Genomic DNA, 12567 nt, shown 5'->3' with positions numbered 1-12567 from the left:
TCCTTGCTTTACGTGCCTATTTGCTGGAAATGCAGTAAAGAAACACAAAACTGTTCCTGTGTAAAGATCTGGCAGGATTTACTGGTTTAGGTACCTTGCTATGAAGGTGGCTTCTGGACCTAAACTGCCTTTGGAAACAGGTGGCCATTTTTGTGTGGTTTGCTTCTGAATTAATAAGCTTGTTGGACTTGAGCTAGTTCTTGTTATCTGTATGTGGTCATGAAGAATTGTGCAATAAAATCATTGTCATACTTCAAATTGTGTCCAGCTGTCTTTGTACCTTAATCCAAAAGTAGTTACACTATTTAAGAGTATTCATTCTAATGTTCTTCTGCTAGGACTCCTTGTTAAATCCAGAGTCTTATTAGTAGCTTATTTGTCACAGAAGCAGAGCCGAAGAGGCTGTAATGGGCCGGTTGCGTGTTTGTGACTGATTTGGGTTTGGATTTCCAAAGGTGCAAGAAACCTATACACGGATTCAGATGACAAATTTAGTCTGTAGTTTTTGAATTAGGTGGAGGTTCTGTAAAATGATGGTTCAGTAGGTTTTGGTGAATCTCTTGTCTTATTTCTGTTGTTGCTGCAATATAATTAGCCCTTATGAAATACACTACTTCAAATATACAACTTTTACAGAAATTAAACTGCTTTTACACAAATAAGCTGGGTCTTTTCATGATTTCTAGTTGTTTGTATTCTCTAACATAACAGGTCCTTGTAGCTGCTTGAAATGTATCTTTTGAGGCACAGGTAGCCCAATATGATTAAAACTTGCAGTATAAACCATTAAGCACCTTAAGGTTTGTCTGCTTTTCCAGCCTTTGTCATTATCCATTCATGCTTGACATTGCAGGGTCAATTCCAACATTTATGAAGGAATTGCATTCCTTCAGGAAACTCCTGGGACTTGCTGCTTTGTTTTGTTGACATTGTTTTTGTAAAATAAAACAGAGAGGGGAGAAGTTCTGAAGTTTTAGCTGTGGTAAGTTAGGGACAAGGTTTGAGTACCTAGCATTGTGTGATTTAAGCACTTAAGCAACCCTTGAATTTGAAAATAAATATATTTGAAACTTGTAGTGCTTGAGGAAGGGGAGTTACTAGATTCTTTGGACTGTCGAGAAATATTGCATTATAAGTCAGCTTCTGCAGAAGAAAAGGCGTAGTGAATTACTGTGTAAATTGTGTGCCACTTGGTAGTAAGCTGAGTTTCAGCTGTCAGGTAGATTCAGATGATGGCTTTTGTTATAATGTTTGCTAGTAATAATGGTTAGTGTAATTATGTTTCTATATACTATACTGTAAATTCTGTAGTGTATTTGTGTTACGGTATTGGGAGTATTCTGCATGAACTACAGTGCATTGTGAAAGAGATTCAATGCTTAGAGAGGGGAATTGTCATCATGAATCACTAAGAAGAAACAGATCTCTATTTCCAGATTATATGTGGACTGGTTTAATTATATTTATAAAAAAGTAGATATGAGAAGGATCCATAGATTGAAGAGCTGCCACTGGAACCTGAAAATCTGGAGGTTTTGAACTAGTGGGGAGGAATGGAGACTTCTTTCTTGTCCTCGAGAGATTTGCTTGGTGCTCTGTGGCAGTGTATCAGGTAACATGAAGGTGATATGGCTACTGTTTTGCTGTTTTGTTATATCCATGTGTGGTATATTAGGGTGTATGCAAGGCTGAACTGGCACTGAATTAGAGAGGGTACAAACAACTTGCAGTAAGGTAAACAAGAAGAAATGGATTTGCCAGATTACAGGGCAACGTGGGACAGAAAGAGTCAAAACTCTAAAGATTTGAAGTAACAATGAAACATTTCAGAAGGGAGGAGAAAATGGCGTGGGAAAAGCGCACAAGACTGCTTATATGTATAAAACCAGTGGTTTTGCAGTATCTTGTATGGCTGCTTCTGGTACTAGTGGACTGTTGGTGTCTCAGTGTGAGATGTGTGTGGGTTTTTTCTCTTGATACCTAAAAATAACTAACTATATTAAGTTAGTCCTTTTCTATAAGGAAGCTTTTGGTTTTGTAAAACATACATGCTTAACTATGCTTAAGCTTGAATAACTCTGTTTTAGACATGTAAACCATGTTGGAATTCAAAACAACAACTTTAAGTATATAAATTGATTGTGCAAATAAAGATGTCCAAGGGCCATGCTGTTTCTTGTACTTAGTGCTCCAGGAAGGATGACAGACAGGCTAATCTTGATAGCATTTGATCAAAATAGATTACTGACTTAAGTTGCTGAGGTGTACTTACTAAAAAGCATTAAAATCCTGCTGCATGATTGTCTGTGCTAGTGCTTAGGGCTTTTAGGTTTTGCTTTGTTTTTAATATGAGGCTAATGCTGTAGTGGTAAAAGAAAACCGTTGTGACTTTACAGAAGCAATAATTGAAATGTGAAATGTGGCGATTCCAGGGGGTTATGCGAACTCTCATATACTCGAGTATACAGCAAATTCAGAGCTATTTAAGAGATGGCCCCAGAAAGAAACTTGGAATTGGGGGGCAAGTTAATGTTCCTTCCTGGTGATAGGATTAACTTTTGCAAAGTTCAGAAAAATGTCAGTAAAAATGAAGAAAAAAGTAAAATGCTTAATAAGTGACTCCTGTGCTTGTTATACATGATTGATATACTTACCTGTATATTTATTTCTCATTGTATTATTCAAAATATTGTTTGATTACTGCTGGCCACTGTTTCTAGATGATTTTTTTTTTTCTGGCCTTGTTTCTTCTGAATGAGCCAGTAGTATATAGTGTGTATATATATATGAGTCAGTGGATACATTACTTCTAACCTTAGCTTGTCATACTTGACAGCCTTCATGCTACTTGCAAATAAAATTAGTTTTCACAAAGAACAAAATTCCATGTTCATAAACTAAAATATTTTAAATTTCACGTATGTGAATACTCATTTTCTGAAAGAACACCCTTTTTAAACAATGTATTCTCAGTTTCAAATGCTGAAGGTGATATTAAATATTTAATAAAACTAACTTATAAAATTGGTAAGCATTAGAAATGTCAAACTGTCAGTATAAACAAGTCTTACTGACACATAGCTAATATAATCTTACACAGTTTAAGCAATGTCATGCTTTCTTAAATACATACTGAAAGGGATCTCACAAAAGGAGAGCATAATGAGGAAAAAATGATTGATTTGTTTCTCGGGTCCGTCTGTATCTTTAAAGGAAAAGTATTCTGAACTCTGAAAACATGTTGAATACCAATCTAAACTTCTGTAACTTTTTCTTCAAGGTAAGCATGCATATGAGTTGTAAGTAGACTTCTAACTTTAAACCTAACTTCAAACCTAGCTATTTTATTATTCCCGGCAAACTGTTGGAAGTGCTCGTCCCTTTTGTATAGTTCAAATTTGACTAAAAAATGTTTGGCAAATGCATATAAATGAGGATACAATGGATTAGGAATCAAACATGAGCCTGCTTAAATAATTCTCAAGATTTTCTGGTTCACGTGTAGTGATATTGAACTCTTTAGTCATAGGCTTTAATTTGTGCATGGTGCTGACCTGATGCTGTGCAGGGACACTCACTGCATCCCTTCATTCAATTCACTCTAATTATCCCCAACTTCCTGGGGAGCCTGCTTAGAACTGGTCATGAATGTTTGTTATTAAGTATTAAGATATTAGACTACCCTGGTTACATGTAACAAAGTAGTTCTTAGTCTGAATTTACATATAGATGATCAGTATAGGAAGCTGAAATTGTATTTGTCATGATTTTATTTAATCAAATTCAAAATAATTTATTGGAATAATAAAACATTTTGACAGTGACTTAAGCTCGGAGTTAAATGAAATGAGATTTAATGTTATTGTGTGAGTTCTTGTATGTCAGTGTTGGTAATTTCAGTATGTATTTTAGAGTGGTTATAGTATGTAAATTACCTTTGAAACAATCAGATTTGTGTGCATATTTCAGGGTGATGGTAATTATTTTCGCTGGGAGCATCTGTTAATGCAGAATATTGCCTCTTCAGGTTCATGTGAAAATGGCGGACGAAGCTGTCTGTGTTGGCCCAGCTCCCACCAGCAAAAGCTACCTCAACATGGATGCCATCATGGAAGTCATTAAGAAAACCAGGGCCCAAGCTGTGAGTCTGAATGAGTCTATCTGCTGCAGCTGTTTCATATATAGAAAGCAGAAAAGCCAGAGTTTGTATTTTTTTTTTTAAAGGTGTGGGGGGGAAGTGATTGAATATGCTATTCCAGTTAGTTCATGTCACATGAGTTAAATGTGTCTGAAATCGCTACTGGAAATCAAAGGCTTTGTAGCATCTGGCAGTGCTGGTCGCTGATCCTGCAGGTGGCTGCTGGATTCAGCTTTCACACCAGGGAGCAGCTTCAGTTCATTTCCAAATTTGCTGGGGGAAAAAAAAAAAAATCCCAATTAGTTTTGAGCACTAACCCTTTATATGCCATAATGGCTTTTTTGAACGTTTTACAAAGTGTGTCCAAAAAGGCTTTTGCTTAAACTTAGTTTGAATCACTTTCTAAATTATAGAAATGTTATTTGCAGGAAGGTAAGGTAAATGGTGCATCCCATAATTATTTTTATTTCAGAATGTTTACAAAATGCATGTTAGCTTATATGTGTCAATATGGCTATTCTGCTTTTCTCCCTCCAGACTGGCCAGAGATTCAAAGCTTAGCAGGAATTGGTTGGAAAAACTAATGTGTAGTCATGTTCACATGCCTAATGTTCTTTGTTCTGTCAGTGAAATAAATGTATTATTCAGAGCTACTGTACACAAAGCATTTATTAAAATAAAATTTGATGGGTGTATATGAGCAACACTAATTACCCTGGAACAGTTTGGATCAGCATTGTAATTTCTTTCAAAGATGATGTTTTCCTATAGTGCTTTCAGGGGCCGAAAACTTTCATATAAAGAAAAAACTATTTCGTTCCCTCTGAGTTTCTGAATATGGAACCCAGTTGTTCAGGCTCTTTAAAAGAGGGGAATAAAATGGCTTATACTTTGTGTCTCAGAGTATATTGGATCAAGAACCTTATGTGAACTGCAAAAAGTAAAATGAAAACTCTTTCTCACACTCCTCTCAAGTAATTATGCTGAGTGTATATTGGGGTGTAAACAGCAAACTAGGCACATAAGGATACATGGTTTAAACTAATCAGACAGTAAACTATGTTCTCCAGCAAGGGTCGCTAGAGGTAGAGGAGGCTTATGGCTGTGGACCTTAAGACCACTGTCGTGATCAGTACTAGAAATATTTTGGGATGAGGAATACTTTGTACTGGTTACTGAGAAGAGTCTGAATGAGCATATATGTGGAATGAGATAAACGTGGCAAAATAGAGTTAGAGCAGAAGGCAAAACACCAAAGGGAGTGTGTCCGTTGCTCTCCAAACAGCACCTTTCTTCCTCGTTAAGTAAGGAATATTTGTTTCAGAAATAGCAGTTCAACCAGTGAGTCTTTACAGCTTGACTTAGGACAGATAAATCAGTGTGTTAAGACGGTTTCTTAAGGTATTCAACTAATTCAAATGCTTAGTGGTCTACTTCACATTGCCCAGAATCTGAAAGGCTGCAGGGAATTTGGTGTCTGGCTTCGGAACTCAATCAGCTTGAAACTTTTTTTTTTTCCCCCCAAGGTACACCCAGGATATGGATTTCTCTCAGAAAATAAAGAATTTGCGAGGCGTTTGGTAAGTTATTTCTATTTGCTTGGCTGTGAATGATGCACTAGGTGGCATATATTCATTCCAAGGTATATGAGGAAATCAAGATACCAATTCAAGGTAGATCTAAAAGATACCTTAAGATAGGAGACTTCAGAGTGCTTTCTGTGCATGTGGATTTCTTGCATTTTGAGGGTGTAATTGCAGCCTGTGTTTTCTTTTGGGAGAAGGGGAGGTGCCTGCTGGTGAGAACTTTACCAAGGATGTAAGAACCTTTTGGCATTTTCACTTGTGCCTGTACTGTTTGTGAGGCTGCTCTGTAAAACTGGGTCACTGAAATGATCTAGGTTAACAGTATCTGTTTTTAAGTGATCATTTTGGTGATTCGTAGCACAGCTGGTGAACAGCTGTATCAGCAGCCCTGAGAAGGTGCTGAACTGCACTTTCAGGATGGGAATAGAAAGCTGTTTAAAAACTGGCTTCTCTGCTGGTGGTCATGTATTGTGGAACTGCATTCTCTGAAAGGACCAAAGAGAGTCAAGAGGGTGCTGTTTTCACTTCATGTCTGAATTTATAAAAATTATTATTCACAACCTCTTTACTTCAGTGGGGTTTTCGTATATCACAGAAACTGATATGTGGCCTTTTTTTTACTGTTTTTTTTTTCCAAAAACTTTCATGCAGCTGATTATAAATTTGAACAGTGCTAGGAGAAAGTTACATGCACAATGTTTGAGCAAAGTCCTGAATGGATGCAATATGTGTAGTCACTGCAGATTGTGTGTCACAGTTTATTGGTTTCGCTGAGAATAAGGAAAAGCACATACTTTGCTGAAATTTCCAGTGAAAAGGTGTTGCAGCTACCAACTTTGTTATGGAGTAATCGAACCATATAGCTGAAAAACACCTTGTTTTACAGGCAGTAAGATAAATTCGTTGCTGGTTTTGAGAGTAATTTTCACCTTTTTGATTCAGAGTAGAAAACACAGATGAGGAGTGTGATTCTATAAAATGATAGCTCTTTTGTTCTTAGCATTTGTGGACTAGCTCTTGCTTCCACATCTCTTCCTTGACTATATCTCTTTTGGCTTGAGTTCTGATTGTAATACAGACCGTTACTATTTAGTTGGTTATTTGGTGTGAGAGAATACCACCTGCTCATTAAGGAGACTATTTGGGAATGAAATCTCAATTTTTTTATACTTTGCAGTTGCTGTGCTTTTTTAAAAGTCCCCAGATAAAAACAGGTCCAGGTTCTCTGTGATGCTGAATGCATCCTGCTGGTTGCTGGGTGGTGGTGATGTTAAAGTTGAAAGGAATTCTAAACACTTGGCGTTTGCCAGGATTTACCAAATCTGGAGTAATCTCTTACATGTTATTTTCATGCAGTTTAGCAGCTTTCTTTTATCACTGTTCTGCTTCATGTACCAGAGTCTCTTTTTAGAGGGAAGATTCCTGGCTTAATTTATAACAAACTGTGTTCCCATTGGATCAGACCAGTAGGATAACTGGCTTTAGTTGGCAATTGCTGTTTTTTTAATAACAAAAAAATTAATGAAACAGAAGTGCTCGCTCATGCTATTTTGCTTTATATTTTGGTGCCAAACTTTGAAATTTGATAGCTATTACTCTAAACTGGGCACGTTTCCTAGTAATCTGGTTATTATTTGGTGATGTAAATTACAATATTGGTGACATGACAATCTGGGACACTTCTTTTGGCAGGATTAAGCAGAAATGGAAGAAGTACAAACATTCCTGTAAATCCCCTCTCCCTTCCTATTTCTTATCTTTTCACTCAAATCCTTGGAACAGTGAATTCCTGAAATAATGTGGTGACTAGAAGCATGTTCAAGTTTGGGTTAGTGCTATAGTCTCAAAATAGCTTTTAATTATGTTTTGGAAACCTGGTGTGTTCTGTTCTCTAAAAATATAATAAAACAAGGTAGTTCTGCTTTGCTTTTTGAAATGCACTATTTAAAATTAAGACCTAATCATGCTTCCCTTCATGTCAGTGGCTCTAAAATATCAAACCCCTAGTGAGAATTGGTGAAATGATCTGTCTTCTTTTCACTGAGGGCTGCTTATATTTTTTCAAGACCCCCTGATTAATATATTTAGGAGGAAAACTTGCCTTCTGTTTCTTTTCTTTGTTAAAGCCTGTAACAAATGTTACAAAACTGTTGTGAAGTTGCCAAAGATGTGTTTTTGTTCCGTTTTCTTTCTCCTTATTCCTTTCCTTGCACATACACTATTTTGTTCTTTTTCCCTGAAAGTAGTGATGAAACTTGTGAAACCTGGGTTTATTTCCTGGTGTGCATCTGTACTTTTAAAACAAACTACCTAGATTCGGAAACAGAGAAATACGCTAAACTTTTTAAACTTGCCAAGCTGTCTGTAAGAGTGGTAATGAGCTGAAAGCAAAGCTTTGTCTTCAATTAACACATGGAGGGTCAGTTCACATGTAATCCCACTGTGCGTGATTTGAACAAAAGCATGTCTTTTTGTTCATTATTGCCTAAATGATTCATGGAATAGCACACAGATACAGACAGTCCTTGTGAAGAATTTGATGGATACATTTAGAGTATTGAAAATGACTAGTCTTTATTTTTTCTTCTTTAGAAACTTAATTTTGTTCTCTCTTAGAATGGGGGAGAGCCCAAGTAAATGGTCTGTTGTTTCCAAAACAAATTTCCAAAAAACAATTAGTGGGTGAATATCTGGCATGTTGTTCATTGTGATCCAATAAAAAAGTTGGTGCATTCAGTCCCCTCTTCGTGTGTATCTATTCTGGTTGCTGTTGATGGCTGACAGACGAGGGAACCATGGCATTTATATTGATAGCTGACAGAAAAGGGATCCATGGCATTTATATCAAGTGAGTCTGTCAAAGATTTCTTAAACCCTAAGGTCAATTTCTTAAAGATTTGTATTTTAGTATGAAATCTTTTGAAAAACTTTTAAGATAATGCTGATAACATCAGTTGTTATGTAGAATAACAAAACATGCGTTTGTGCGAGTGAATGTAGTTCTTTAGAATCTTACTTTGCATTCTGATTTTTCATTCAGAAATTTGAGCTATCCAACTTGGAACTCTTACAGTGCCTTATAAAAATGATCTGTACATTGAAGTTGTAAAATTCAGTACATAAGTTGTTACTTGTATTTTATGCATGCAAATATATTTGTATGTAAGTAGTTTGCTTCCTTCAAGGAATAATTCTGTAATATTCAGTATTGACATAAATCAGAAGGTGCAGTTAAAATCTGTTGCCACATTGAAAAAAAAATAATTGCTAATATCAGAGCTACAAGAACAATTTGTTCCTTCATATTTTGGAAAATTTGCTAGTGACCTCTGTATATAGGTTAGCTTGCTTGATGTTTCCCATTATATAACATTAAAGCAGACCCTTTCTGAGAATCTCTGTTGCCTCAGTTGTCTGTGGCAGGCCTTTGAAATTTGGCAAGGAGAAAGCCCTGAGACTTAAGATGAGCCTTTTGGTTGGGCTGTTGTTGAAAGATACACTTTTCTGAAATTGCCATTTTCCTTTCCTTCCTTGCAAACCTCTAGGGCAGCTGTTGTGGTGGGGGGTGGGAGTGCTGAGTCAGGTCTCTTCACATGTCAAATACTTTGGGACTGGCCCGTGGTACCAGTGACTATTTCCTCCTTTTCTTTCCCAGGTGAGGAAGGGAATTGGGGAGGAAAGAGTGAGAGAAAGCAAGCATGCGACTGGGTTGCCCGGTCGTTATTCCAGAGTCAGTGCTTCTTCCTGTGGTCTAGCTGATGTTAGCAGCAAGTAGGAGTCTTACTCCTGTAGTTGAGATTATATATGTTCTTGCTTCCTGATAATGGTTAGAAGCTTAAACCTTGATGCATGGTGTCTCAGTGTTGCAGTTGCTCATAATGGGATCGGTTTCCCCCTTTTTAATTAAAAGAAAAACACAAGTGAACTTCCCCTTCCTCTTCTGCCACAAAAGTCCCCTGGGAAGTTACTGCTTTAAAAAAAAACAGCTAAAGGAATGCTATTCCTTTGCAAAGTGTAGCATGAAAAATACCAGTTTGCAGGATTTGTATCTTCAGTGTATTTTGGTCTCTTGTATGTATGTATATGATAGAGCTCATAGGTGGTGCATTGTGGTGTATTTTCCTCAAGAAACCTATGGAATTTGTGCATAAAATCTCAAAATGACGAGTTAAGGTTATAAATGCCACCTTTATCTGGAATATTCTTCTTTTGAATGCAGCCTTGACAATGCTATCCTGATGCTCTGTTTCTTGATGCAAAAAAAGCCAGCCACTACCTTCTGCCAAAATGCCCTCCTTGCAACAGAAGCTGTAAACAGGGTGGGACAAAAGGATTCAATTTTGGAATAAGACATGGACCTTTTCGGAGTTCCTAGTGGAACCTGGTTTTATACATCTTTTGTGCCCCTTTGGCAACTACTGTTTGGCATGACTAAGGGGAGAACAAAGCAGCCAGCACTATTTCTCTTTACCTTTGAAGCTAGATTAACATTCTTGCTGGAATTAAAAAAACCCAACAATGTATTGTCTGAAATAAATGGGCAAACAATATATATGGAAATGGTTGATCACATGTTTGTAAATGGCTGTTAAGTTTCAGATAGAAAAGGTAGAAAAAATAACATATGTCATCTTCTGTAAGGCGACAAATGTTTGACCTGTGAAGAACTTTGTACAAGCGGATCCACGGCCCTATGCACAGCTAATTATGGGATTGTCACCCTTCAAAATGTAAACTCTTAATGGCAGTAGTATTTCCTTACAATTGTTGTGCACGGCGCTGTTATTTGTAAGCAAACTGTGAAGTTCCTTTATCGTGATTCAATGGATGTTACATTTTTGAGAAGCATTTGGTATGATTCTCATGCTGTTCTCACATGCATTGGCTTCCTACCTGGCAATTCACGTGACTGGTTGGCATTTGTGCTTTCCAGGCTGCAAAGTGGTGGTTGAAAAAAGGCAGCTTTGGAAGCTTGGTGTCAAGAAGCTGCTTATGACAGAGATTGTATCCTTCAAGGAGTGGGGCAGACAGAGCTGTTAATGTGGGTTTCTTACTCTGTCCTGCAATGCATAGTATGTCATTGCCTAGCAAAGCAGCAAAGTGCCTACCACCACTGCCTGTGATGGCTTAAGGTGCCTTGTCTGATGGAGACTGGAGACTATGCTCTTACTGGGTAATAAAGGTTAGGCAATGTACTCATCTAGCTCAACAGATCAGCAATTTGCCCCCCAGAGAAGCTGTACCTATGAGCCTGTAATGTTGATGGGTGACTACTTACTGTTCTGAGGCAGAATGCTTCTGAATGTTACTTGTATTCTTGTATTTAATCCCAAGTAAACTTTTTTCATAGAAAAAAAAATTAAATCATCTTCAGTATCAGGTTGTGTGAAATCCATGGGAGGGACAAATAGCGCACGTATTAAATCATGGACAGTATTTGTCAGGCATTACTAGTCCTCTGCTAGTGCATGTGAGCTAGGAAAATGAAATTGAGTCATCCGAACTATCTGCTTAGGCACTTCCTAGTGTGAAAGTAGGAAGACTGTATTATTCCTTTACTGTAGAAAACTTCATAGACCTTTGCTAAAAGCATATGATGGGTTACATTGTGCCATCAGTGTCCTGTTTAAGATTGCCAACGCTACAGAACAAATTGATGCCAGTTCTACTCTATTGCAACTTCCAAATCTGTATCTTGGGCAACTGCTGTATATAGCTAGAGTACTTTTTTCAAGTGCAGGCTTATGTGTAAACTAAGGAAAAAAAAAAAAGTCTCAGTGTACATTTCCACAGGTCTTGTGGATATACATGTGTATAACCTATATGCATGTATTTAAAGACATGGGGTAGTGTTTTGCCAAAGATTTGTGTTGTTTGTGACAAAAATGCTCTCCTTCCTTTTGATTCTTTTGCCTAAACTCCATAATCTTAGTGTGTTTTTTTCTTGATCTTCTGATTAGGCAACTTCCTCTGACATGGCAGTCTTGACCTATTTGTATTTGTTTTTCAGTTAGAGTAAGCCTTTATTTGTAACTTGTGTTTCTTTTAAAGCTACGTATTTTCTTAAAGTGGCTTAGGTTGAAAGCTTTAACATGTGCAACTGTTCTCAGAAAAAACACAAACATGAAGCCTCTTGATTTAAATAGTAATGTCTGGCAACTTGAGACTCTCAGTGGATGAACTGTGGGCTTGCATGACTTCTGGAATGATTTAATGCTGTGCATGTGATTAAAGAATATATTAGAGTGATTTTTGCCTATCTGGACTATCATAAGTCATTTAATACTTCCCATGAGATGCCTTTCAACAGCAGCACTTTGGCACGCTTATTAGGGTGTGTGGTTCTGCAGATGAATGGATTTGTGGAATCCTGATTTGTAAAAATTCATTATTTCTTGACATCCAGTGTCACTGCAATAGCACTTATTTCCAGGCTTACAGGAATCCTTCACGTTGCTTCTGAAATGCTTTGTTAGGTCTTCTTTTTTTCACTGTTGCCATGTCTGGTTGTGAGAATAAAAACTTCTTGCTCTGTTTCCACAATTGCAATTATATTAACAACTGTATATACCTGTGTTTTCCCTCATTGCAATAACAGAAGACTTGCAAGCATAATGATAGTAATTCCTTTTTTACATAGGTAATACTGTTTCCTTTCACTTTCTGCCTTTTTATTCTACTATTGATTTGCAGCGATGCAGGCAAGCTTGTCTGGTTATGGCAAACTCTGTCCATTCTGAGCTAAGGTGATTTGTTAATGTGACCTATTCTAGTATAATTGATGTAAGCTAGTGTGGTAACCTTGAAAATGTGATTTCTTTCTCTGTTTCCAAATCAGTTTTA

At 37.1% G+C, this 12567-nt stretch overlaps 1 protein-coding gene across 5 annotated transcripts in view; it reads left to right on the top strand.

Moving 5' to 3' along the window:
* The window catches only part of PCCA (propionyl-CoA carboxylase subunit alpha), a 299411-nt gene that overhangs the window by 44044 nt on the left and 242800 nt on the right, over window positions 1–12567 (top strand). For all 5 annotated transcript variants that reach the window (XM_075045914.1, XM_075045913.1, XM_075045912.1 and 2 more), the window contains 2 exons: window positions 4028–4141; window positions 5665–5718. In XM_075045914.1, the coding sequence (XP_074902015.1) occupies window positions 4028–4141; window positions 5665–5718 (168 nt within the window). The remainder of the gene's footprint in view (window positions 1–4027; window positions 4142–5664; window positions 5719–12567) is intronic.

This window comes from Buteo buteo, chromosome 14 (assembly GCF_964188355.1).
Source record: "Buteo buteo chromosome 14, bButBut1.hap1.1, whole genome shotgun sequence".
NCBI classification, from domain to species: domain Eukaryota; kingdom Metazoa; phylum Chordata; class Aves; order Accipitriformes; family Accipitridae; genus Buteo; species Buteo buteo.
The sequence above is the reverse complement of the archived record's forward strand: the minus strand, read 5'-3'. Positions and strand labels throughout refer to the sequence as shown.